General features: G+C 42.2%; 1 protein-coding gene across 5 annotated transcripts; it reads left to right on the top strand.

Annotated features, from left to right (window-relative positions):
* The first annotated feature begins 4,171 nt into the window (after positions 1-4,171).
* Positions 4,172-25,948, top strand: etv1 (ETS variant transcription factor 1). 5 transcript variants are annotated; one of them, XM_068569621.1, is made up of 13 exons: positions 4,172-4,512; positions 4,888-5,000; positions 5,470-5,560; positions 5,905-5,952; positions 10,514-10,567; positions 16,560-16,689; positions 17,364-17,552; positions 18,410-18,657; positions 20,902-20,973; positions 21,060-21,128; positions 21,864-22,033; positions 23,403-23,504; positions 24,206-25,948. In XM_068569621.1, the coding sequence occupies exons 2-13, from the start codon at positions 4,956-4,958 to the stop codon at positions 24,425-24,427; spliced, it is 1,440 nt and encodes a 479-aa protein (XP_068425722.1). In that variant the 5' UTR covers positions 4,172-4,512; positions 4,888-4,955; the 3' UTR covers positions 24,428-25,948. The 5 variants fall into 5 exon arrangements, with proteins under 5 accessions (XP_068425722.1, XP_068425724.1, XP_068425723.1 ...); XM_068569623.1 differs by lacking the exon at positions 4,888-5,000; XM_068569622.1 differs by lacking the exon at positions 4,172-4,512 and having other exon boundaries at positions 4,744-5,000.
* Positions 25,949-27,353: the final 1,405 nt, after the last annotated feature.

The following is a 27,353-nucleotide window of genomic DNA, read 5'->3' as shown; positions in this document are numbered from 1 at the left end:
AGTGTTGTGGTGTGTTTTGTGCATTGTTTCCCCCCCAAAGCTTACATAGTTGATTGTGTACCGTGTGTTGGTGGGTTTTCGCATTGTTAAAGCTGAGTAAGGTAACTTTGGAGAAACTAATTGAAAAAAGCCTGAAACCCTCCCTTTAGGTTCCCTCCAAATCCACTCTGAATGAATGTTTTTCTTCCTTTTTTTTGTCAAAGTATTCAATTTATTGATTTAGAATTTCAGCAATTACAACAAAAACAAATTGAATTGAATTGCCTATCCATTCTTTAAGGTTAGCTTGCTACTTAGCCCAAATTTCCGGTTATTAACACTGATTCTCGTGTTACTTTTTGTGCATGATATTCCAACACGTTATTGGCAGCTCTTACATGCTCAGTCTCGTGTTCTGTGTTACACAAAGCAGAGAAAGAGACAAAGCTACGGCAGACCCCCAACTGTGGCTAACGAATTACCTGTCTAACAGTAGCTTACGACAGCTAACTTGATATAGCGTAGCTAACAAATTGGCTTTGTGACTGTACCTCATGATTAAGCTTTTTAACTGTAGTGGATGACAGCTAATTGACCCTTCACTAAGCCTCCTCCTCCCCACAGCCTCCACCCAGCTGTCAGGAGTATGTTACCATGGAGCCCACACTGTCACTAACTGCACTCATGAAGAAATGATATCCAATTTTCATTAATCAGTTGTGGTGATGGAAATGACTGTAACCTCAGTACATTACCCAGATATTTCAATTACAAAACAGTCACAGAATAGCAAATTAAGTCTTCAAATCATTTTTAATTTAGGACTAAGCAATTGTTAACAATGTTGAATATATTAGTGCCCACCTATACAAATATTTCTCCAATCAAATTAACTGTTACAATATTGTTGGTTGTTGCTGAAAATGCAAGCCCCCGTAAAAAGAAAACGTATGTGGGGTTTGCCATCACTGCAGAAACAATGAATACATTTTTTTTCTTTTTTGGGGAGTTATTCCAGATAACTATCACTTCACCCGTCTTCATCTTAAATGAGGTGCTGGAAGTATCTGCACACTTATGACCATGTAGAGAACACTTTACACTCTATTTGGTTATTATATGTTTTACCAAAAAAACAAGATATTGATTTCTTAAAAAAATATAATAATACATTTGAGGAACTTACTGTAGGGCCTTTTTAGACTTAGATTTAGTACCAGCAGTGTCCTGAGACCAAAATAAATCCTTCCCACTGTTGAGTGGCACTTTGTTTACTGCGTGTCTCGGTGTCAGATGGGTGGACGCCTGCACTTGAACTGCGTTTCTTCGTCCTCAGAGGGGTTCAGCCGGAGTGACACAGTGCATCAGTTCACATCCACTTCACCTGCCTGGTAATGGAACCCTGCGTGGATCCAAGATGGCATCAGCGTGACCACTGCTGACTTTCGATATGCCCGTCTTTCCGTCAGGTGTTCAATGCAATGGTAAAGTTCCCTTTCGGGGGTTCATCCTCGATCTGTCCTGCACCAGTGAGGGGGGGGGGGGACCTTTGCTATACTGTAGAAACACAACGTTATTAATTACAACTTAGCCACTACAGCTACAAAACTCATCAAGGTTATTCCTGGTTGTGATGGGGAACATTACGTTCCTCCATTAGACTGCCATCAATGATTGTTGTTTTATCTTTTGTTAAAATATGTTTACATTTTAACAGCAAGATCACGGGCAAGTGCCAATTCTGCTTGGAGTGTGGTTCAAATACCATAACATCATGTTGGAAGACGTTACTTTGAAGAAGAAATTCCCTTTATAACTTGCTTGTGGCAGATTGAGATTATTATTCAAAATATTGTCAACAAAGAGTTGGCATTTGTGTCCCTTAAGATGTATTCATCCTTCAGCCAATGAAATATATAGAGTAGTTTAACTTAGCGCCACGTTTACATTGATTATTACAAACCAATAAATATTCTGAAATTGGCCCTTCTGCATGATTATTACTTTTGTAATAGTAAATGGTGATGTACTTTTACTCAGGTAACATCTTGAAGGTATGGCACACACTAAGGTCAGAAAGGATGTCATTAACAAGCAACAATGGTGGAGGAAGTACTGGAGTTTAGTACTTAAGTAAAAGTACAAGTACCCAGGACGATAAAAATAAAAGTACTACATCAAAAATCCTACTTAACGTAAAAAGTACTTACTTTTAAATGTACTTTAAGTATTAAAAATAAAAGTACTCACGCAATGGGTTGTCTCTCAATTTCTAGTGCTGTACCATTTTGATAAAGACTGCAGATATAGCTACTGGTAATACTTATGCCTCTACAGAAGTCACTACTAGTAATAACTATAAGCAACAACATGTGCTTGTTGGAAAGGTTGGTGTACTTATTGTGCTTACCCTCTGTAACACTTTTCACACTATCTTACAATAATGCGGATGACAAGTCATCTACCACGGATTATCTGTAAAGTTAATACCATTAAGCCAAACCAATGCAGACAACATTTTATATCTTTAAATATGTTATATCATACAATTGTCAAAAATGTAGTAGAAATGGAAATGTAGTAGAGTAAAAATATAGATAATAGCTGCAAAATGTAACGGAGTAAAAGTGAAAAAAGTATGCACTATTATTTTTACTTAAGTAAAGTACAGATACGTAAAAATGTACTTAAGTACAGTAACAAAGTAAAAATACTTTGTTACATTCCGCCGCTGGTGAGCACTGATAGTGCCTTTTATGATAGCTGATGGTGACTGGTTACTTTTTTGATTAGTTACTTTGTAACTAGTTACTTTTTTTGATTAGTTACTTTTGTAACTAGTTACTTTTTAATGAGTTACTTTTGTAATTAATTACTTTTTTAATTAGTTACTTTTGTAACTAGTTAAAAAAGTGTGAGCGCCAGTGGTGGAGGAAGTACTGCAGTTTAGTACTTAAGTAAAAGTACAAGTACCCAGGAAAATAAAAGTACCACATCAACAAACCTACTTAAGTAAAAGTAAAAGGTACTTACTTTTAAATGTACTTTAAGTATTAAAAGTAAAAGTACTCACGCAATAGGTTGTCGATAGGTTGTTACATTCCACCGCTGACAAGTGAGGTAAGTCAGAATCAAGTGTATCATGTATTATCAACACAATGTTGTCCTTAAAAGAAACACATAACAATATTGCAGGTCTGACAGCTTTTTTAATGGTAAGAAACAATAACTTCACCTGTTAGCTGAGCTAAGAAGTTACTTATTCAGCTCACGTTGTATTTAATTTCACCAAAGCTAATGATCTCACAGCCTTTTGTTCTTGCTTAGCAGGTGTTTTATGTTGTTTTTTTAGATGCATTACATCTTGTATGTTCTGGTGCTGCCAAAGAGTAAGCTAACGAAGTTTCTGACTACTGCTGTTATGTTCACATGTTAATAAATCATATTGTAAACCCTTAATGAAAACCAGCAAGATACGTCTGTCTTCTCTTTCGGTGTTTTACTTGTCTGCATGTACTCTAACGTTAGCTATGTGAATAGCTACGTCATTGCAAACCAGGAAGCTACAGAAAAGCAACAGCTTCAGGCTTTACGTCGGGACGTTTCCCTTCCTTCTCTTATATACGGTCTTACTCCCTGCTATTCATCGGCCGTGTGCGTGTGTGTGTGTGTGTGTGTGTGTGTGTGTGTGTGTGTGTGTGTGTGTGTGTGTGTGCGCGCGCGCTAGTGAGCAGCAGTGCTTACTTTTATGGGAAGCCGTCCTATGGTTTTGCTCGCTGACCTGAGCTTTACTTCCAGGTCAGTGGCTTCTGCGGGTGCAACAATGTATCCCTTACAGGAGAGCGAAAAGCTGGCGCTTAAAGCAAGTCCCCCCGGACGGGAGACACTTCAAAACACAGTTACCATGGACACAAACTTGACCGAGAGAGGAGAGAGAGAGAGAGAGAGCGAGAGAGAGAGCGAGAGAGAGAGAGAGAGAGAGAGAGAGAGAGAGAGAGAGAGAGAGAGAGAGAGCGAGAGAGAGAGCGAGAGAGAGAGAGAGAGAGAGAGAAAGGGAGAGAGAGAGAGAGAGAGAGAGAGAGAGAGAGAGAGAGAGAGAGAGAGAGGTTGTGCAGGTGCATCGTTTGCATGTTTGTAACTTTAAAAACAAAACCAGTAATGCTAAAATCTGGTGTGTATTTTCTTCTATTAAAAATAACTACAAAGTCCATGTTTTTTCTATTTATTTGTATTATAAAAATAAAAAAAAGCACGACGCTCCAACGTTACCCTTGACTTCTCCGGTGCTTTTTTTTTACCGCCCGCAGCCGTGCGTGATTGACTGCCAGCAATCTGATCCAGTGAAAGACATTGACAACCAATAGGAAGCGGCGCGCGGCTTGTTTCCATGGGAGGCCCCGGGAGGCGATGCCAAGCCGCTAGAAAGCGACACAGCGAGCGGCGGGGAGGAAGCGCATGCAGCAGCCGGGACTGTGAGGACCCTGCAGCCGCTCCGTGGCACTCCGCGCGCGGATGAAAAGCGAGGTATCTGAGGTAAGTTGCATGTCCCCCCCACACCCCTACACCCCCCCCCCTCTCCACACACACACACACACACACACACACACACACACACACACACTTTCTCTGCTTCATAAGTTTATTCTATCGTGTAAAAAAAAACATTTCGGCGCGCTCCGCAGCCCAGCTCGCCCCTCGTTTACGCACGAAATGTGCCGCTTGTCAACTTAACTTTGCAGCATCGCCGGAGGTGTTTTTGTTGGCGATTTCCGTCTTTGAAAACATCCGTTAAAACACTGGCAGTTCGGGTATCTAAACTGTGCCTTTAATGAATGAGACGTCCACTCATGTCCTCTCTTGTCTTTCTGCTTTCCATCCATCTCGGGTTTTTTTTTTGTGTGTGTGAAGGGTGACCGGACTGGAGACTCTGGGGACACTGCAGATCGCTCGTCAATTAAAAGCCACAGAGGGGCAGAATGGATAGATTTCACGACCAGCAAGTGCCTTACTGTAACTCCAAAGTGAGTTTTAAAAAAACAAAAAAAACTTGGAAGCAAATCCAATAACAAATGCTGACCTCTCACATCATCTTTAATATCTTTTTTTTTCTTTCTCTGTTCTTCTCTCTACTTCTCTTCTGGTTCTGATCTCTCATCTCTGTCTTCCTTCCTGCTGCTGCCAAGACTCATTTCTCCCTCAGGGACCATTTAAGTTCCATCTAATAATCAAAGATCAACAGCTAAACAAGGTGCCCACTGCTAACACAGTGTTATTGGTCATGCACCATGTTAATTATGTCTAACGAGTGAGACACAGGTCTCTTTGCATGGCGTTGGAAGTGTGTGTGTGTCTGTGTGTGTGAGGCATCAAGTGAGTGGCTCATTGAGGCTCTTTCAGTCGCACGTGCACTGCTTCCAACAACAGAGTCACCGCTCCAGTGAGGAAAAGAAGAATAAATTGATTTGTGTCTTTTTGTTGTTGTTGCTGCAGAAGCCACAAGGAAATACAACGAGCTGCGAGAGGCCGGCAAATGACAGAAAGAGAAAAGTCATTAAGTCCGACCTGGCTCTGGATACCGAAGGTAGGCAGAGGGCAGAGGGAGAAGTTAATTTCACGGCTCCTAAACATTTAGCAAAATTCAATTGGTTTGTGGCCACCTGCGCTGCTAACTACAGAATCTCAATTACAACACAGCGGCCTGTGATGATTCTCACAAGCCTCTGTCAGTGGTCAGAGACACAAATTGACTTGTTATTAGCTGCACACGTGCCCACTGAGCTCCAAAAGGGGCTCCGACGCCAGATCAGCTCGCTGTAATGAAGTCGGTCGTTTCTGATGCTCCTCCAGGGCTTTGATTGTTTCTTTTCTCTTTTTTTTTTTTTTTTTTACTGCCTTCAAGCCTTGTTCTCTGCTTCTTCCCTCCAGAGCTCTTCCAGGACCTCAGTCAGCTGCAGGAGACTTGGCTGGCAGAAGGTGAGTGTTTTAAAATCTCTGAGCAAAAAAAAGAAAAGAAAAGGAGAGATGGGTAAAAATGGATGGGTTGTGAGGGGTGGGGATGGGGGTTGGGGGGGGGGAGAGGGGGGCTGCCTGGAGTTACAAGCCGAGCGTCGCAGTCCAATTAAAAGCCTGTGTGGAAGAGGCACCTTGTGTGTCATGCATACATTAGAGACTGTGAGCGAGGGGTCTTGAGGGAGACAGAGGAGGCTCTACCCAGAGAGTGTCATCACAAATTACCAGGAGAAGGCTCTCCGACGCTCACTGTCTCTTCTGCTTTTGGCAGGAGCTAACGCGCTGCACGCCAGCCGCCACCTCCACCTCCACCAGAGCTCTGCTGTAGCCTACCAGCTCTCTCTCTCTCTCTCTTTCACTCTCATCTGCTCTCTCTCTCTCTCTCTGCTTCCTCTCAGCACACCTCTCTATCTGCTCCAGCTGTACCATCACCTTCTCTTCTTCAGTTATATTTCCTGGCAGCCCCAAAAAAAAAAAGAATGGATCTATAATTTTTCTTTTCATTTGCCGACTTTTAAAACACCAGAAGTCTCTGAAAGCGGCGATTGGTTGAAAAAAAATTATATACTTATCCATTTCTTTGCTTTTTAATATATTTTTTTCTCTAATGGCAAGACATGCTCATTGTGGTCTAACTGAGACGTGATGCTTCAGGATTTAAGTGCGAGTGTCCTCTTTCCACCGTGTCTGCAGCACCGAAGTTTTGGTTAGTGGTGAATATTGTTTGTCTTATTTATTCAACTTTAAAGTGTTTTTTTTATCTGCATGTGCATGTTCCACGTGGTTTCTTGGTTTGACTTTTGCACTCATGTCTCACTGAGATGAAACGCACTTTGAATATCGCATGTAATCTGAAAGTTTATATGTCAGTAGTGTGCAAGTTGTGTATTTTAGAGGTAAACTGTGGAGAAGTTGCATATATTTAGCTTTAGAAGTTGTTCTTGATTTGCTCCGTCAGAGTAAAACCAGGAATCCAAGAGTGTGAAGTTGTAGCGTGGAAGCACATTGCTTGGGAAGGATAATCTAAATTATTTTTGTTTGTGTATAAACATTTGATATGTGATCAAATTAACAGTATTCTTGAAGCCAAAGCACTTGTAAAAAATATAGTTTTAACTCCACGTCTCAATATTAACACAAGCTTCTTCCATTTACTACACATGCTCGTTTTAGCATGCAATGTTATAAGAACAGAAAAACTTGTGAAACATTATACGTTATATTATACTAAAAAGTACTTTTAAGAATCAGTTTTAATATGTAATATTACAGTTTGAGTTATGTATTAGTCGTTTAATTAAAAATGTGGATTAATAAACATTTTGTAAAAAATAAAAGGCACAAATATGAACATGTTATATTATCTCTGTTTTATTAGTGTAAAGCAAGTCAATTAGAATTAGTTATTTTTAAATGTTTATTTCTTTTGTATGGTAGCTTTGCAGCCTCTGAAGCCATTAACACATCAGTCAGTGCTCGGGTGGTGAAGCCATCATTCTAGTTGTAAAGTAGACCACTCAAGTGCACAGTATAATTAAATCAACTTCAATACTTTTTTTCTTCTTCTTTAAATAAGGATTGAGTCGTAATACATCCCCCTTGGAAAAGTGTCGGGAGAGATTGCAGCTCTCGCACCTTTCACACAGGTGCATGAGACCCTCAATCATTTATGGGCTCCATCTATTCTTTAACACATTTGAAAATGCTCGCAGTGCAATCCAAAGCTTTTAAAAAATGAAAAGTATGCGCCGAAACAGATATTAGAGCGCTCGAGCCGGGTTTCTGAGAGGCAGTTAGATTACGAGGCAGCGCAGCGCACACCGCGGGGCGTGTAAAAAAAAAAAAAAGAAAAAAGAATAAGACACGATTTTAATATTTCAGTATCCAAAGTGAGAAAGGAGACGGCGACGGCTGATAAGAGGTATTACTGTTAAAGATTACAGTTCTCGGCTGTCATGGATCAATGTGATGATGTACGCTTCAAGAGTGTAGATCTAATGAATGACTTCCTGTCCATTAAGATGAAAAGGAATACCTTCCCATTTCTAAGATTTATTAGTTCAGGTAATTGGAACAAGAGGAGGAATTATGAGAGACGGTACTAAATTTACGAGAGGTTGAGGGCGCTCGTCAGCTGACAGCCGTGTGTTTGACCCCCACAAACCCACTTCTGCCCTCCACCGCCACCCAGCTTCTGTTTTTACACCTTTTTTAAACCACCTTTTTTGTCAGGGGAAAAAAAAGATAATTTTGGAACGATTTCTATTTGCTTTGGTTCACGCAGGGCTTTTTCTCTGTTGCTGTTTTTCTCTAAAATCAGCAGGAAACATTTTTTGAACTCAGATGATCTCTCGCTCAGGCCTCCTGTTCCCAACTTTTATCTTTCCATCCTCACTCCCTTCTGTCCTTCTCCTTCTCGTTTTTTGTTGTTGTTGTTTTGTGAATGGCGTCAGATTTCCGGTTCTGCCGTTCCTCCCCAGGAGCTTGTTGCAGAGATCAGCTGGCCCATTCACAGACTGAGGCCGGTGACTCATCCGTCCTGTACTTCCTTTTTGGACCAGAAACACTGCTGCCTTTCTCTTTTCTCTTTTTCTCCTCCCTTTGTTCCTCCTAAGTTAGGTTTTGTGAAGTTTCTAAAAGTTTGTTTGTGGTGCGATCACGGGACGAGAGCTGTTTGTGAGTTCCACCTTTTTTGTTTCTGTATTTTCTTTAAAAAGGTTTGCGTTAGATTTGTCATGGAAGGTCTTATCTTTTTTTATCTATTTAGTCTAGTATATTATTCAAACGTTTGTGTCATGGCCCTTTAAGAAAGCTCGTAACAAAGTGGACTAAAACAGCGACGTTGCTTCCCAGATGAACGCTTTTCCAGCCCTGGCTTAAATTCCTATTCTATTGAAAAGAATAGCAGACAATAGAGAGCTGATAAGCCGATGAGCTTTAACTACAGCACAATCTGGAGTGAAATCATTATACGTCTTTGTTTGCTGCTCTCCTCACCCGCTTGACATTGTTGGAAAATATGGAGCAATTTCGCCTCTTGATCTGTTGATTGTTTACTCTCCTCAATTCACACCTCTGGCAAGAAAAAAACAAAAACATCCCTGATCATATCAGGAGTGGAAGAAAAAAAAGAAAAAAAAGGTAAATTAGTGTTTTTCTTTTCAAAATCTTGTCGAGACATGTTACCGATCCTGTGATAATGAGGATCCACCTCATTGTGCGTATAAATAGACGTGCTAATGACACATTAAAATTCTCCCTTTGCCTTTCGCCAGAGAGAGAGAGAGAGAGACAAGCTTGAGGGACACGGAGAACTGTCACCGGGTGTAAATATGTGTGATATAAATATGTACATGCCTAATTGGAGCCGGAGCGGAGCAGGCTTCATTATTTGAGCATTAGCCCGGGAGTGCAGGGGCGGTTTGAAGCGCAGGTGAAGCATCGGAGGGTTTTGGAACAGACCTCACTCGGTAGGTACAGGTGGATTCACCAGTGGGGAAGAAGCCAATTAGATACTGGTAACAATGGGTGTTTGGCTGCTGGCGAGGAGCGAGAGCCGAGGCTTGCGGAGCAGTCAATGGACGAGGCGACCTCGGGAAGTGGAGTTAGGAAGTAGATGGTCCCCGAAAGCAATATGTTAGAGCCCTCGCAGGCTGGCGTTTGTTCATGAAAACACGGTTCATTGTGCAGCTCATTTTGGAAATCGTGGAAAGGCCTATTGTCCTGAATATTTCAAGGTTATTTTGTACATAAAATATGTAATTTTGGAGCATTTCCTGGTTGCTCATGAGTCATTTTTTTCTATTAACTGGCTATTTTATTAAATGAAAATTAAGCTCAGAATTGTTTTGGATGTGATTGTTTGTGTGACGATCCACAAGACACACACATAAAGGCAGATTGTTGCTCTGGAATCACGACAAATGACTTTGAGATTTAATGAAATAAAAATGTAAGCCTGCAGTTCTTTTTAAGTTTTAACAAAGTGGAAACAACAACTGGAAAATCCTGATCTGCAGAGAAAGGTTGTGTAAAACAATACAAACTACACAGACTTTGTGTTGGGATTGTTTTGTCTTGTGAAATCTAATTCTTTTTGTTTTCTTTTCAAGAGATTTGTTTTGAAAAACAAATCTTGAATCTATTTTTTGTATTTCGAAAAATAACTCGTAGAGTTCAATAATAGATTTTTTTTTTTTTTAAAAAGAAGACTTACTAATATAAAAGGTATTTTCGGCTGTTGAAACATACAAAACCGTGTTGCACTTCTTTTTTCTAACACAACATTAGCACCAGGGAGAAAAAAAAAAACAAATACCCCTTGCCCTGATTTCCTGTAAGACATATTTCGGTGTTCTTTAGCCGTCAACGGAGGCGAACAATGCTGGGATAAGCCAAGCTAATATCCCAGGAGACTGTTTGCCAGAGGAGGGTACTGGGCTGTAGAGAGCTGTGATCAATGCTGCGTTGTCCATCAACATCAGAAACAATCATTCCCTTTCTTCTTCTCTGCTTGTGTCTTTAGCTCAAGTTCCCGACAATGACGAGCAGTTCGTTCCAGACTTCCAGACTGAAAACTGTGAGTAAGAGACCGCGCTGCTTTTCTCTTGTGTGTTGGTGTGCGTGCGTTTACGTGTGTGAACATCTGTGGTGGCTTTTTTTTTTTTTTTTTGCTGTTTTTTTTTTTCTCTCCCACTCGTTTCGACTGGTTGTGTTTGTAGCCGGGTAGAGTGAACGTGTGTGTGTGTGTGTGTGTGTGTGTGTGTGTGTTTTCTCCGTGTCTCTTGGTACAATCACCTTTCCTCGCACAAGTGCTCTCTGGAAAGCTGCAGCAGTCTTGCAGGTCCGCAGACAGGTGCATTGCTGGGGGGCGGGGGTCTCTCTCTCTCTCTTTCTCTCTTTCTCTCTCTCTCTCTCTCTCTTTCTCTCTTTCTCTCTTTCTCTCTCTCTCTCTCTCTCTCTTTCTCTCTCTCTCTCTCCCTCTCTCTCTCTCTCTCTCTCTCTCTCTCTCTCTCTCTCTCTCTCTCTCTCTCTCTCTCTCTCCTTCCCTCTGTTACTCATGTACCTCTCACCACCACTGAGATATTATTGCACTGTGATTTATTTGCATAAACATCAAAATATTGTGGCAGATTTTCCTTTTTTTTTCCAGTGGGTTGAAGTGATATTTTTAACTCCAGGTAGGACAAACTGCTGTCAATTGATGGCTGTTTTGAATTTTTTGCGGAATAAAATCTTGCTTCAACGCGACCTTTCCTCCAAATGCTTTTTGTGCAAACCTTCCAGTGTGGTTAGATTTTCTAAATCCGGCAGTTTAATATTAGTTAATACTGCATTTATTCTTATTCAGTTGAAGGCTTTGTTGGCCTCCTGGTATACAGTTTGAAAGCAATGACGATTTTATTTCCTCCTTTCTCTATTTTTTTAACATCCCGCATAATTCCTAATTAAAAAAAATACTCCTTAACGGTTTGATGGAAATGTCTTTGGCCTCTGAGCTGCTTTCCCACTCACAGTATTTAGGATTATGCAGTTGGTCGTACTTCACCTGCTCGTGTACGGTAGCTGCACACGGTGACTGGTGACTTGGCACGGTCCACTTCTGGAAGAAGTTGTGCCAAGGTGGGGACAGAAATGGAGTGAGTGGAGCTCAGTGGGACCCCGAGCGAGCACATGTCTTTCAGATGAGCCAAAACGCCCATGAAACTGTGAGAAAAGACACAAAACAAGTCTTTCCTATGTCCTCAACGCCCTTTAACCTGGAAACAAAGTTGGACAAAATACAGGAGTGAGGAACTCGAGCAAAGAGGAACGGTCAAGTGTGAAATTTGTGTAGATTGATAGATTTTGGAAAACATTTGGGACATTTTAACCCCTTGTGAGCCAGATCACAACCTGAGATCCTCCAGCAGGTTCATCTTGGTTGCTTAGATTAAAAAAACAGAGGGGGGTGTCTTTTTTTTTTTTTTTTTAACCATCATTCTCAGGATGACAGTATCCTGCTTTCAAACGCTTCAGTCTTTAAATGTCTTACCCGTATTTTAAACTTGTTAGTGCAATATTCCTAATTTATTTATTGATTTTTTTTTGCCATATTTGCTCCCGAGGCTTTATAAAGACAAGCTAATATTAATTAAACCATAATTAGGGTGTAAAAACAATTGACCCTCATCCTCCTTTATATCCTTTGAATATTTTTGCCCTGTCAAATTATTTACGTTCGTCTCGCTGGACGGTGAATAACGTCCCGACCCTTTGGTGTGAATAAGCGTACGCCCTGACATCCAAGATGGAGGCGCGGTGCGGCGTACAGTAGAGAACCAGAGGTCACCGAGACTGTCCCGTTGTCCTTCAGAGGTAGCCGGGGTGGGTGGCCACGGTGGCAGGAGACTGCTGACCATCTGAATTGTCCTGTTGGCAAACCTGCAGCAGACTGGAGAGGCACTGACAGATGGCGGGAGGGTGAGGGCACCGTGGTTGGGCGCGCGAGCAGGCGTCCCAGCCGGCAGCTCTCCCATATGGGTTCCACCGAGCGGAGAGCCGGAGGGGCGGTCGGGGAGGTAGAGAGCCAGAGAGGAAGCTGGAAAGAGAGATTTATCTCAGGAGTTGCAAGAGCAGGGCGAGAAGGACGGCACGTATGGTGGGAAGCTGTTACATGTCGGGTTTCTTGTCACTGAAATCAACTTTCACGTGTCCTCCGTATTGTCAGCAAATACTATCAAAAGACTAAAACTAACAGTAATTATTAGTATTAGTTGTATTGAAAAGGCTGATGTAGTTGTATTACTCTGTGCCATAGAGCTCCATTGTTCTCCAAAAAACGTTTACTATCGTGTTTCTGCTTAAAACTATAGTGCCGGGTTGTTTTAGGAAATAATTCAGCCATGTTTAAAATTTTAAGAAATATTTTGACCTAAGACTTACTGTTTATGTTTAGTTGACAGTTAGAAAAATATCTATGAACAACAGCGTTATTATTTAAGAGACTACTTTTGTTTTAGTACAGTTTACTTTGCCTGTAGAGAGCTGCTGCAAAGACATATTTTTGTGGGCCAATAAGGACGTTAGCGTTGCACTGCTTCCCTCCACGAAAGGCCAATGGGATTTTGTATTATTTCAATAAACAAGCTCTGTGGCAAACCAACGTTTATGATACCGACGTGTTTCATTCAGCCGGATAAACAGATTTAAAACGATTTTTGAAGATTTTTAAATACATTTTCTGTATCAAATTTTATTTGAATCAAATGAAGAGTTAACTGGAGCTACCACTACATGACAAACCATTTCTTTGATAGTAGCATAGTTAGCATTAGCTGAAACGTGATTTATCCACTTGTGTTGTTAGACTTACTGTTTGCTTTTGGTGCTAGCTTGTTGGTAGCATTAGCGAAATAAACAACTGGTGCACCAACTGTAGTATGTATTTTATAAATATGTGTTAAATGTGTGTTGGATGCTAAACACATATTTTATCGTGCGCAATTTTGCTATCTAACTATCTGTGCTAACTAATTGATAGCGTTAGCTGAATAAACTACTATAGTGTGGCAACAATAGTATTTATTTCTAAATAAATAATTTGACGGGAGTTCAATAAATAGTAGAATTTTACTTTTAGGAAATTAAATCTAGTAAACTATATACTCGGAATAGTCCTGAATCTCTCCTCCATTTTAAAATAGCTGCTTTTTTTAATTATTCTTTAAATTCTGGTACTTTTACGTCTGTTTCTATTGGGTTCCTCTTAGTAGCATAATAATCGTGTTCTACCATTATTATGTATTTTGGTAGTCTGTTCAACAGTCTGCATTTAGGAGTTTGTAGGGTCAAAGATTTTATCAGAAAGGCAGGTTTTAAATTCCTATCCCTGGCTGTTCTGTTATATTTCCAAGGGCTCAGATTTATCACCTCTCAGGAAGCTATGGCAGTTTCTCTCAATGTCGACTTCGCACTCTCCATCCATGCAGCACAGAAGCAGCATGTGAGCGGCCTCGAAGCGAAAGTGTCCTCGGGCTGAAAGAGGAGAAGGAGAATTTTCTTTGTCTCAAACTCCAACACAGATGCTTACCATTAGCATAACTTAGCAGGGAACGAAGGAGTAGCGGAGGTGTAAAATGAGGCCACACGTTACCAGCAGATCTGAGCCGCCATCATTTAACAGCAAAGGCGAGCACCTACAGTAGGTGAAAATGGAATGGAGGGGTTTTCGCTGCTGCCAAAAGACCTGTATTTTTTTTATGAATGGACCAGAGAAATATCTGCCAAACGCAGGCTCTGGTTCTGCCAAAACACACCATTTGTACCTGAGAACACGTAACGTTCGGGGCCAAGAGTTCTTTGACAATGTACCAAAAGGATTGCCAGAAAAATGGCAGCTAAGATTGAATTGTTCGAACCACATTTTGTCAGGAAATATATGGAGATGACATTGTCTTGAAGAATTGTGTTTTTTTTCTTAAAATTATTATTTTTAAAGAATTCTATTGAATCTTTACAGCAAAGATCAAAGAAAATTGCACAACATTTAAGTTAATGGCTTGGGAAAAAAAAAACACAACAACAAAAACATTTGCATTCGAAATAGACCCAGTAATTGTTCTAACTGCTTCTACTTTTAAACACCCTACTATCTCGGCTAATCAATACGTAGATAATGAGAGCAATCAAGCAGTGATGGGCATGACATTCTGGACTGAAAAGGAAGTCTCTGTTTTAGTCAGAGGCAATGCCCTCGCTATTGATTTGTGTACCTTGGCACCCCGCTGACGAAATCTATTGTGACATTTCCATTTCTAATTTCAGGCCCTCCGCTGCAGCACACGCGACACTATTGTTAATAGCTGACGTGACGCAGTAGTTAAACACTGCGTTTTTATAGACGTATGTAAATGGCACGAACTGAAAGCAGGAGTCTGTGTTTAATGAAGAAAAACAATCCAGTTTGGCGTGAGAGGAGCCGTGACCCAGAAGTCAGGAGAGAGGCTCTGAACGCAGAGAAAAATAAATGAATGTATGTTCATCGCAGGTAATTCAAGTGACACTAAACATTCATAACCACGGTATTGTTTTGACTTCGTAAGCCCTTAACAAGGCTCCGTCGTGCCAGAGTTGCCAAAGGTCTCCCCTCAGGAAGTGTCTCTTTGACCTCCGATCGATGACCCGGAAAGGTCAGGCCCCCAGCGAGGGCTGCGAACAACCCCTGAGCTTTGTGTGGCCGTCCCCCTGGGGCCGGGCTGTGCGTCAGATGGGGGGGGGGGGGGGGTGTTGGCAGATCGACCCCTGCTCGTACGGCAGCTGTCAGTCAGCCGTGAGAAAACTCCCCAAAAACATCCTCCTCTCGCTGCCGTTGAGGAGACCGTCTGGACCGCCGGCGAAAAACACTCCCAAAAACCACAGACTTGAGTCCCACGGGTCATTGGAACATCTAAATGTTTTCACGTTATCTAAACCAGGAGTTGACGAATATGTCCTCTTTTTTTTTTTTGCCTTCTCCATTCATAATCTCAGCTCGCTCTGTTTTTAAATCAGGGGAGTGGCAGGCCGTCTCTCGGCCTCAAACGCCAGTCAAAAGTCATTCCCTTCAACCGTGGGATGCTGCGGGGACGGCCTCACCGCCGAGCTGCAACCCGAGCCCGACTTCATTCTGACTGACTGGGCCCTTTTTCGTCAGAGGCGCAGCCAATTGGATTAGCGTTGATCATGACTTGAGATGATGGCATGTTAATCAGGACTGATCAGGCACTTAACAGCCTCTCGGATGCACCGGGCTCACGGCGGGGCCATAGGTAGAGAGTGCAGCAAGGCCCCCACACCCACTCTCCCCCTCCCGACCCCCTCCAGATCGATGAGCCCTGTTGTTGACGTCTGGAACGTATTGACAGCCAGCTGAAAGCAGATAAAGCATTTATAGGAGCGCGCCGCACATCCAGTTTTATGATTGTCATATTTCACTAACAGAGTCCCTGTCAGGGAAAAAGGCCAGACAAATGAGATTTGAAGTGAGTTGTTTGTGTAGGCGACGTCAAACGGATGTCAAATCTGTCGCTGGACGGATGCTCCGAAAAGTACTTTGAACTTCTCCATCATGAATTGTCTTATTTGCACGCGTATGAGAATATGGACTGCAACACGGCCGCCTGCGGGCTACTGGAGCACACAGAATACGCTTTGTGCTTTTGTTAGATATTGTTTAATGGCCTAATGTATTCATTTGATTATTTTTGTTCATGTGTTTTTTTTATTTCATTGTTTTGTGAATGATTTTGCAGATGATGGAGGTGGTTAATCAGTCCTAAACAACTGCTAATCTTATTAAAAAATACATTGAAGTTGAGGGAATTTCTGTCCGATGAGAGTATAAATGCTATTTCAGAAGCTTATTCTTCCTGCCTAAAATAATATTTTGCCTTAAACTCCAAAACAAGTTATTTAAAAATAGTATCTAAATCTCTCTCTCTTTCTCTCTCTCTTTCTCTCTCACTCTCACTCTCACTCTCACTCTCTCTCTCTCTCTCTCTCTCTCTCTCTCTCTCTCTCTCTCTCTCTCTCTCTCTCTCTCTCTCTCTCAGTGGCTTTCCACGGACTGCAGCTGAAGATCAAGAGGGAGCTGCACAGCCCGTGTTCAGAGCTGAGCTCCAACTGTAGTCAAGAACGGCCCTTCAAACTCCAGTATGGAGAGAAGTGCCCCTACAACGTCAGGTGGGCACCGCATGACACCGAAACATACTTTAAATAGTCCTCGACCGAGCATCAATTCATTTAAGGTAGTTATGTTGAATTTCAGTTGTTGAACTGATGTTATACTCAACATGCATTCTCTTTGCATGCTCGTATAACCTTGTACGCAGGGATAAACGTTTTCACGAGTCATGAATCATCATGTGTGTGATTCATTTGCTCACCTGGTGACAACAAAAAACTGCAAAGCCCAACATTTGGCAGGACTCGCTTTACATTAAAACCTCCACAGTGTATGCCAAGAGGTGGTGCCATGTGTCTTAATATATCCATCGAAAACAAGTCAGCATGCGTCTGAGCTAACGGAAATCGTACAAGGACAAATGTATGGCAAACAAAGGAGGATGCACAACTGTTTTTATCAAACTCCCTCGAGGAAAACACAACGTGCAAAAGCCGCCGTTAACTTTGTTAAAATGAGTTTGAATCAGTCTTTTGTGTGACATTTTGCAAAGCTGTAAAGTATTGGAAAGTAGAGTAACATGAAGTAAAATAAAGAGCCTTTTCAAAATAAATCCCTCTATCCCTCTGTTTTCTTTTGTTGAGTATTTTTCTCTTTTCATCCGTTGTTTTTACCTCACTACTGTAAAGCAGGGGAACAACAGAATGTGACTCTCTTCCTCTGTCTGCCACAGTGCCTATGAGCAGAAGCAGCCTGCAGGAATGAAGCCCTCCAGCCCAGTGACTCCCCCCTGTAGCACTCCTGTGTCCCCCCTCCACCATGCATCACCCACGGCGGCCCCGACGCCCAAACCAGACAGGACCTACGCCCACATCCCGGCCTCGCAGCCGCTCCCCGACAGCGCCTACTCCATGGACCACAGGTACCGCAGCCGTTTACATTTACATCCCATTTACATGTGGAGACTATGACGCGTTGGAGTCCCGGTCGAGGTTCAGTGGGAGGAGCCAGCAAACTGCAACAAATCTTATCGACAGGATAAATGTGACAAAGACATAACTCGGTGTGCTGGAAAACTGGTGTCGGGGACTTTGTACTGAATGTCTTTGATCCCGACCGCTTTGGCTTGTGACCCTTTATAATAAAGTATTTTCCTGGCCCTGTTGAATATTTTTAGAAGCTTGAGGTAAAATTATTCAATAATTAATATTCAAAAGCATTAAAACAAAGTGTTTTTTTTTCAAGTTGTTCCATGTCAAATCTCATTTGAGCATGGACGTTCACTCTCGCTCTTTGCGAACAGCGTATTCAACACAATTATCGAAGCCTTTGGAGTTGGCAACTAGAAGGTATATCAATTAGTCTCCAGATGAAAGAATAATCATTACATCACTTCATAATCAGTTGAGAATTTAAGTCATGATTACAAGCAAAAATGTCAAACATCCTCTTGTTGCATTAGTGGGTATTTTCTACTTTTATTTGTCTTATGTGATATTATGTTGGATAAATAACCAGCTATTTGAAGATGTTAAGGATTTTCTGTTTTGTAGACCTTTAAAATCAGTTGCCTTTTAACCACGTCTCGTAGTCTTCCTTCATTCTTGAATGAAAGCTAGTAAAGCGGCCGTTGAGCTCACATTACTCTGGTCCATATTGACTTATTTAAGTCCGATAACTTAAACGGTGTCACGTCCCACGCATTTCATTGTTTCCTCTTCTTTGTGTCTGGCTGAAAGTGAATCCACTGACTCTGCGTTCCTCCTCCTCCTCCTCCAGATTTCGCCGTCAGCTCTCGGAGCCGTGCCACTCGTTCCCCTCCCCGCCGACGATGGCTCGGGACGGCCGGCCCATCTACCACAGGCAGATGTCCGAACCCAACATCCCCTTCCCTCCTCAGGGCTTCAAGCAGGAGTATCCAGACCCCCTGTTTGAGCACCCGGCCGTGATGGGGGCGCCGCTACCCCACGCCTACCCGGCCACCATGATGATCAAGCAGGAGCCGAGGGACTTCACCTACGACTCAGGTGAGAGGCTCCGAGACACAAGCGTTGTTTCACCCGGAAAGAGGTACAAGAGAGAGCAGCTGCCAGAGCGTTATCATTTCAGGAATGGGAGAAGACGTGGGAGGAGGAGGAAGGGAGAGGGGGGGGGCGTTTATTGAGTTTGCCCATTATTAGGGCAGGGGATCTGGTTGGGCCGGGTGTCTGTGCCGGTCACCATTTCCTGTGGCGCTCTAATAGGAAAGCGGAAATGGGGGTGGGGGCTATGCCTGGTCACAATCCAAAATCCTCCCTCCCACGCTTGTCCGCTCCCTTTTTTAGTTCAAGAGCAAAAAAGGGAGCTAATCATCGGCCCCTGGCGGAGCCCGAGGCTGCGCGAGGACATGAATGGATGTACGGCCGGACCGCTGGGTTCATTCACAAGGCGGACAGAGGGGACCCGGGAGAGGCCGAGCTTGAGGAGAGGCCGAGCTGGAGGAGAGGCCGTGTGACCAGTCAGGGAGAAAAGCCGCCTCTTCCCGTGTCGTTGGCTTCTGGAAACACACTGAGCCTCTTTCAGCTCTCCGTTACGTTACACCATCTTTGTTTTCACAGTTTCTGTCGGGGGGAAACTGGGATATTGTTTTTTCCAGTTAGAAGTTTACTTTGTGATCGATGACTTTCACAACTTCTACATTTTCATTATTGATTCATCTTCTTTCTTTTCCTCAATTCTTTTTTCTAAAAGGGCAAATGGAGAAATCCAAAAGTCCAAATTGAGGTCTTAAATTTGTTTGTTTGGTCCAACCGGCCGTCAAAAAACTAAATACATTTAATTCACAATGATAAAAGCAGAGAAATGCTGAAAGGTTTAAGAAGCCCGAACTCGCTTGTGACATTTATGCTCAATAAAAAAATGGCTTGAACAATTAATCAATGTTCAAAATGGTTATGGATTAACGGTTCATGTAGTTACTAGTTTCAAGTCAGGATGTAAGGTCTACAACTGTGACATAAAGATTAAACATAAAGAGAGCGAGGAGTTATATTTGTGTTTATAGAGTACACGACTGTCCCGTACTGTACTGGGCATCAAGATGTAGCATCAGAGGGGATTTATTAGCCACAGTGGAGCATGTTGACTGGACCAGGCCTGTTGGAGAGGATGGGAGGGGAGCTGGTAATTTCATTAGCAGCAATTTCCTCTACAAGCCCATTACTTTGATGAAGTTCAGAGAAATGTTTATGGGCCCAAATGAAGGGCTTCAGTCTGTTTATTGAACATTCGCTTCGTAACCTGTTTGGCCGTTTTTTTTTATCCCAAGTCTGTGTTGTGGGAGGATCTGACATTTAGAGGACAGTAAATTAGGTTGAAATACAAGCTTCTTTTTTAGTGATGTGATTAAATACAAGCAGTTCAGTTTTAGGTACAAGATCTTCCAAATGAGATGTATTCTTATTTTAGAAATGAGGATTCTGACAAATATCAGGAAGTGCAGGTGAAATGTTGATCTCCGGGAAATAAATAATAAACGGATATGATAAAGAAAGAAGTCAAGACGGAGTGAAGTCTCAACAATATTTGTGGCATTTTATCTTAAAACTCCTTAAAACATGTTTTCTCTATTTCAGTAAATGGTAAGGACTTGATAAGCAACAGTCAAAGTAATACCAGAAAACATCTTTGGGTGTTTTTTAATAAGACTTTAACATTCAAAAACTCACCTGTGTGAGTATTTTTAGATGTGTTTAAATGTGGCTCCCCCCCCCCCAATTGAGCTCCGCCCACTTCAAACATGTGATAAGAGTTTACAGAAAGAAAAAGAAAATCTCTCATGTGAAGTTTGTTCAGGGAAGATCTGATCACACATAGTGAGAACCTGATTGAGAAAAATAAGTTTTCAGGGCCTTTTTAAATCAAATGTAAAAAGCCACTTCAATGACACACTAACCAGTGAAGAAGTCAAACTGAAAACGCCTCACGTTGACCCCCCCCCCCCCCCCCCGCCTCGCTTTATGAATAAACTGACATCATGCAAGCGTGTGTTTTCACACCAGCGCCGTGTTTTTTTGTTGGGTAGTAAATCCTCCTGAGTGGAGTATTAGCGGGGTGATATAGTGAGCCGGCCTGCGGCTGAGAGCCGATGCTGGGGGGCACGTTCTTTAATCAGAGCCAGTGGTGCGTTGAGTGAACAGGCTGTGACTGCTCTCAGATAACTGAGATAGTGCTCTCCATGCTGCCCTCGGGCCCTTTAACACCCACTTCTCCCTTTCTTGCCCGGCTTTCAGCTGAAGTGCCTAGCTGCCATTCTGTCTACCTGCGGCAAGACGGCTACCTGGCTCACGCCAACAGGACTGAAGGTACCAGCGGCGATGCGGGTTAAATGTTGGGATCGTGCACTTTGAATTTGGGCTGAATATTTAGTCATCTTTATCTTCTTTTCCAGGTTGTATGTTTGACAAGGTGGCGAGGCATTTCTACGATGATACCTGCGTGGTGCCTGAAAAGGTTGAAGGTGAGTTTCCCATCCAGAGTTTTTTTTTAAAATTCTACATTAAAAACAAACAGTTTTTGCAGCAGTGTGTTTTCCTCCAAAAATATATCGACACAATTCACAAGAGGTTGAGTCTATAAATCATGAAAAGAGCAAATTCTTGGATAAAAGAGTTCCAAATCCACTTATATTATCTTGAACAGGCCATTTTAAAAGAGACGGTTAATAATCACAACTTTGTTTTATCAATGTGTTCTTGAAAACCAACGTATCCTCATATATATGATATAGTTATGATATAAAGTTACTCCTCAGTGTCAAGTCTTCTCAAAATAAACTTCTGTTTTTACAGGAAACTACTCAGTTGGTTTAGACAAGAAAACTACGTAGTTGGGTTGGCAAAATAATGTAGTGTGGGTTAAGATTTCTACAAAGATTACATAACTACATCGTGCTCTTGATACTTCTGTTACTTGATAAATACAAACGAACAGCGTCTCCTGACTGAACGATCCCTGGACCCACCAGCCCTGTGTGTGCCAAAGGTCCTCATACGTCCTCGTTCATGTTTACATAGATAACATGATAAATACATAAATGCATTTAGGTGGAGTTAATGGACTCATTTTGTCCTCTAATCAGTAAAACAAATGTTTCCTGTGTTTTCATGTTAACTTCAATGCTATACGTGGCTACAACAACAACAGTCTTTGTCTTCATGAGTGAATGTAATCCGGTCCGTTGCGTGTCCTCTAGGGGACATCAAGCAGGAGTCGGGCCTCTACCGCGAGGGCCCGTCGTACCAGCGCAGAGGCTCGCTGCAGCTCTGGCAGTTCCTGGTGGCTCTGCTGGACGACCCGTCCAACTCCCACTTCATCGCCTGGACCGGCCGCGGCATGGAGTTCAAACTCATCGAGCCAGAGGAGGTGAGAGGCTCAGAGAGACGTCAGCACTGTTCATTTTAATCTTGTTGTTTAGTTTTTTTTGGGTTTTTTTTTACAGAGAATTGGATTTGATTTCGGGCACTTTTAGTGGAACCGAAGGTCACTTGACATCCAGAAAACAAGCACACACAAAAATAGAAAGCTTGTACTTTATATAATTTTTTTTCTAATTCTTGATTTTGCACCACCACATTGTTTCAAAACATGTTGCTTGTGTATGTGACAAAAAACCCTACAGTGGACTATAGGCTGCTTAATCCATCAACATGTTCATCATTTATTCAAAGAAAAGCTTCTCAAATGAGAGTTTGCTGCTTTTCTTTCTTTTTTTTTTGATATCACTGGCTGATTCATTTTTAGGTTTTGAGCTGTGAGGACGTCTACTTTTTTAAATAATCAACAGATTGATTAATAATTATTAGTTGCAGCTCTACTCCAGTGTTTTACATTCATAAAAAAGAAAAACAGGTTGGATGAATGATGTTCTCTGCTCTGAAAGGAGTCAAGTCAGTAAGTTTTTATATCTGTACCTTGTACTCAAGCACAATCCATCCAGCTTGACCCTTCAGACCAGCGCCCTGCTAAATATTTCACAGGCCGTGTTCCTAAAAATATAACCCATGTTGACGGTTGGACCTTTTGAAATGGAGGAAACAGAGGCCGGGTCTGTGAGCGGCCACATCACACACAGTGGGGCTCAGTCACTGTCGCTCGCTGTTGGAGGATGGAGGAGGATGCAGGTTGCAGACGTGGGGGGGAGGAGATAGAGTGGGTACCTGGCAGCGGTCCACACAGCCCGACAGCGTCTAGAGGCGCGGGCCAGCTGCAGCTAACAGGGGGGCCCATTCATGCCATCAGGTGACCGAACGCGCTCGCTTTTAAGGGGGTGGGGGGAGGAGCGGCAGACGAGCGCTAGCTAGCGGCTTCTGCCTTTTCACAGGCAGGTGTGGCATGTCAGCGAGAGGAGTGAAAAGGCTGAAATAACCGAAGAAAAACAAAAAGGGAGACGAGGAGAATGGGAGAATCGTCAGAGGAGAAGCTGGCGAGAGCGCCACGGGGCTGCGGGTTTGGACTGCGAGGCCGGGTGGTGGGTGGTCTGCTAGACAGGTGCTGCAACATCTGCTGCCTCCTCCGCCGAGCGCGTGACAAGCGCCTAATGAACACATCCCTGGTCAGGTCTGCCGAGGCTGGACGCACTCTAATGACAGTTATTAGGACAATACGGGGTAATAAGTTTGTGTAACATTTTGGCTGAAAAATCGGGGAGGGCCGCGCAGTGTTTGTGTTGTAATGCGTCTGTTTTGCCGTCCGCTCACTGTTTTTGTGTTGTCTCTCCGTGTGTGGTGCAAAGGTGGCCCGTCGGTGGGGGATACAGAAGAATCGACCAGCGATGAATTACGACAAGCTCAGCCGATCGTTGCGCTACTACTACGAGAAGGGAATCATGCAAAAGGTAAAAATAGTGTATTTTTGAACACCATATGACAGGATATGTAATGTAATGAATTTAAAGACTTTAAAGGAAATTCAAATGTCTGTTCAGCTTCACTCAAATCATGAAAACTTGTGTTTTTCAGAGAAAAGGTTTGGAGCTCAATCAATCAGACTCAATAAGGGTCTGATTGATTCCACCTGTGTTAGAGGCGGAGCTTGTGCTCCCTCCTGTTTAATCAATACTTCCACCAGAGGTCAATGAACTTTAACATGTCACTGCCAGTTATTGTTGGTCACACGCGTGTTTACTGGCGGTGATGCGTCAAAATGGCTGCTTGTAGTTATTTCTTTAAAGAAAGAACCTTTAAAATTACAATAAAATAATGTAATAATAGATTATATTTGCCTCCTAAGACCCACCGTGCTTTATCCTCCTAACATTGTCAACTTTGCTGAAATGTAACCTTGATTTTAAGTCGTCTTAGTAGATTGACTTTTGGCTATTCATAAATATGAAAAAATAAAAAAATGTATAGGTTTTGTTGCCATGTATTGACCAGTGAATATTAAAACCTGTTACACATTTACTAAGAGTGAGGGTCCTTTTTAAATTGTATTTCTTAAAGTTAAATGGACTCCTCGTCGTGCGAGCGTCTATGTGCTCTGAGTTAAAAAATGTCCTCGCCATTCATTGCTCCACGCCGTCTTGTCTCCGTCCAGGTGGCCGGTGAGAGATACGTCTACAAGTTCGTGTGCGACCCCGAGGCCTTGTTCTCCATGGCGTTTCCCGACAATCAGCGGCCGGTGCTGAAGACGGACATGGAGCGGCAGATCAACGAGGAGGACACGGTGCCGCTGTCGCACTTTGACGAAAACATGGCCTACGTACAGGAGGGGCCCTACTGCCCGCCGCACCCCTACAGCGAGGGCTATGTTTATTAACGCCAGCCCACTCAAACACACACACACACACACACACACACACACACACCTCCCACTGCCTCCTCCTCCTCCGTCCATCCACCTGAGACTGTCATGTCCTCTAATTCACAGTCGCTCTGGGAATAAGACTGAACACACACACACACACACACACACACACACACATACACTCACACACATGCAGCGGAGTTTCCCCTCTCTCTCTCTCTCTCTCTCTCTCTCTCTCTCTCTCTCTCTCTCTCTCTTTCTCCTTCACATACATTCCTTCTTTTTTTTTCTTTTCCAAGCCGCACAGCAGGATGGAGAGTGCACTTTATGGACAGGAAGCACGATGTTAACCTGCCAGGGGCGAGCGACGTGGTTGGCTTTTTAACTGTTGTTTATGTTTGTACATTAATGTGGGAATCATTCAGTTTTTGTTAGTTTGTTTTGATCTTATTCTTATGCTTTTTCGAGCATGTGTCGCCCCGGTGAGACAGGACTCAACTCACGGTCCCTCAAGGACGGGATCTGAGACGTCCTGCAAAAGAGACGTCGGAGGACGATCTCTCCCGTAGTTTCAAACAGCCGTCCTGGACTCTCGTGCTCATTTTAAAGTTGACGCTTTCATGGTGAGGCGACAGGATCATGGACTAATGTGATGATTAAAGAGACGTCCAGCTGCCAGCAGGCCAGTTGGATCTCAACACCGCCGTCCTCGCCGGTGATCTCTGCCCCTCGTCCAATCAAACTGTAGATCTCACCACGTCTGTGTTTTTTTCGCCGTATTGACATGAATCACGCTCTCAATGACGCCTCGTGGGGTCGTGAAGTAAAGACACAAGGACGCATCATGTGATTGTGCTGATGAAAATATGGCCTGTGTTTAGGATAATCAATAAAGCTACACGCCGCTGTAAAAAACTCATTCCTTGTAAAACAGCTGTTTTCCTTTGTATTCTGAATCAGCAGCATTGGTTTGTCATCCAGATGTTCAGTTTTCTCATACCAGGTAAAAGTCTATGTACAGTCAGAGTGGACAGCAACCAACACATTCAGGATTATTATTTGCATCCCCAAAACACAAATAAAAGGATTTAGATCATAAAAAGCTAGAAGAAAAGAAATCTAACGTCAAATATTTCCCTGATTTGTTTTCTCTGTTTTGTTCCAGGTGAACATGAGGTGTACATTTTTTGCTTTGCCTTTTTGATTTTTGTCAATAAAAAAAAAAGTATAAGGAATATTTAGACTCTTATAATGCGATGAAAAACAGATTCATGTTATAACAAAAGTAATGTTCCATTGTATAATCAGGTAAATGCACATTCTGTTGCTGCTTCAAATTGTAAGTGTATTTTTTAGTCTCAAGAAGAAGGAAAAAAGAAAAGTCCAGCAGTTACAACATGCTATTCTGGATTTCTCTCTTTTATTATTATTATTTTGACTTTTTATTTGTTTTTGTTCAATTTCAGCATAAAAAAAAAAGAATCTGGTCTGAGTTTTGTTCCTCGGTGTTCACGTGTGTGGGATGGGATCGGCAATAGCATAAGAATTCTGTAATAAAATAGTTCTGAAAAAAAAAACAAAGTCACCACAATTGTTTTCTTAATTAACCCTGACATGAAAGTGTTTAAAACCATATCACGTCTTCTCCTGGTATTGTTATCTGTCTGATTTTCACTCTCAAAGTTGACGTTTAGCACTTTTTTTGGAGGCAGAAAGAGTTTCGTGTCATACATTTCTACGTACTGGAAGTGAAAGAAAGACTCCCAGCCAACGTGTGCGTGTGAAGGACTAATAGATTATGGCCTCTTGTCAATTTCCAGGTTGGAGAGAAATCTCCCAACCTACAATGCATTTAACCAAAGTGACACCTGAGGAAAAATCAATGGCTAATTTAAGACACCACTTTTTCATGTAGGTGAATTGTTTCTGCTCTTACAAGAATGGCAGTAATGGAAAAAAAAAAAAAGAGCAAAGAGCAACACTGCCTTAAAGTTATTATTTCCTTCTGCAAAGTGTCACAATTGCTAAAAAAGAAGAAAACAAAAATCAATGACTAATTTAAGGAAGCATTGTTTAATTGCTTCCACTGATGGGAAAAATGAAAACGGATGTGTAAGTAATGAAAAAACACTACTTGCCTTAATTTGTCAGAGCAGGTTACGAGCCGACCGTGTTACAGTCCCCTCTCTGTTTTTTATTGATTGTCTGTAGACAAGGGAATTGCCCTTAACTTAAAACACCTGATTGCTTCCCTGAGGATATTTAACAACATCTAATCCGACATGTACAAACCCAGAAAACAGCAGGGAAGCTTTTAATATGATGAATGAAACTTCTAATTTGGGCTTTCCCTCTGAAATTGCAATAATCTGCAGTAATAACCAGTAAAGTAAGTACTGTACGCACAGGATATTACTCTGTAAGTGCATTATGAAACGCTGCCTATACGGCACGGAAGATGGAAACAAACAACATCATCTATGTTTGATTCAAGTCCTCACTTATTGTGATTCTTTGAATGATTTATCTTTTTTTTAAACTCGCAGTCGCTCAGATGGAGCTCCGTTTGAGGGCAGTGTGTTCATGTCCTCAGCATTTGAGGGTAATTTGGATAGTTAGTACAGTGGATATTTTACAGGCTGTTTAGAGTATATCGTAGTTTAATTATGTACTTTTTTGGTCAATTAAATAATTGGGATTTCTCCATTAGACTCTGAAACAGAAATAAAAATAATACATATGTAACTTGAAAATCATCCAAATAATTACAACATCTTACGGACAAATTTATTTCATTATACCGGACTACATTTCAGAGGAAGCATTACGACGTTTTACTACATATAGTTGCTTTTGCTACTTTGCAGACTAACAAGTATAAAACACAAAATGCATTACAAACTAAACCACCCAACAGGTAAAATGTGCAACAGGGTTT

This window comes from Clinocottus analis, unplaced genomic scaffold (genome assembly GCF_023055335.1).
Source record: "Clinocottus analis isolate CAN_PGR_092001 unplaced genomic scaffold, fCliAna1.0.p SCAF_9, whole genome shotgun sequence".
NCBI lineage: Eukaryota > Metazoa > Chordata > Actinopteri > Perciformes > Cottidae > Clinocottus > Clinocottus analis.
This window is presented reverse-complemented; position numbering and strand designations above follow the sequence as displayed.

Excerpts from the sequence above, each read along its gene's own strand:
- etv1 (XM_068569621.1), top strand. The coding sequence starts at position 4,956 with ATGGATAGATTTCACGACCAGCAAGTGCCTTACTGTAACTCCAAA. Across the intron at positions 5,001-5,469 it reads TGCCTTACTGTAACTCCAAA|AAGCCACAAGGAAATACAAC; the intron begins GTGAGTTTTAAA and ends TTGTTGCTGCAG. Across the intron at positions 10,568-16,559 it reads AGACTTCCAGACTGAAAACT|TGGCTTTCCACGGACTGCAG; the intron begins GTGAGTAAGAGA and ends TCTCTCTCTCAG.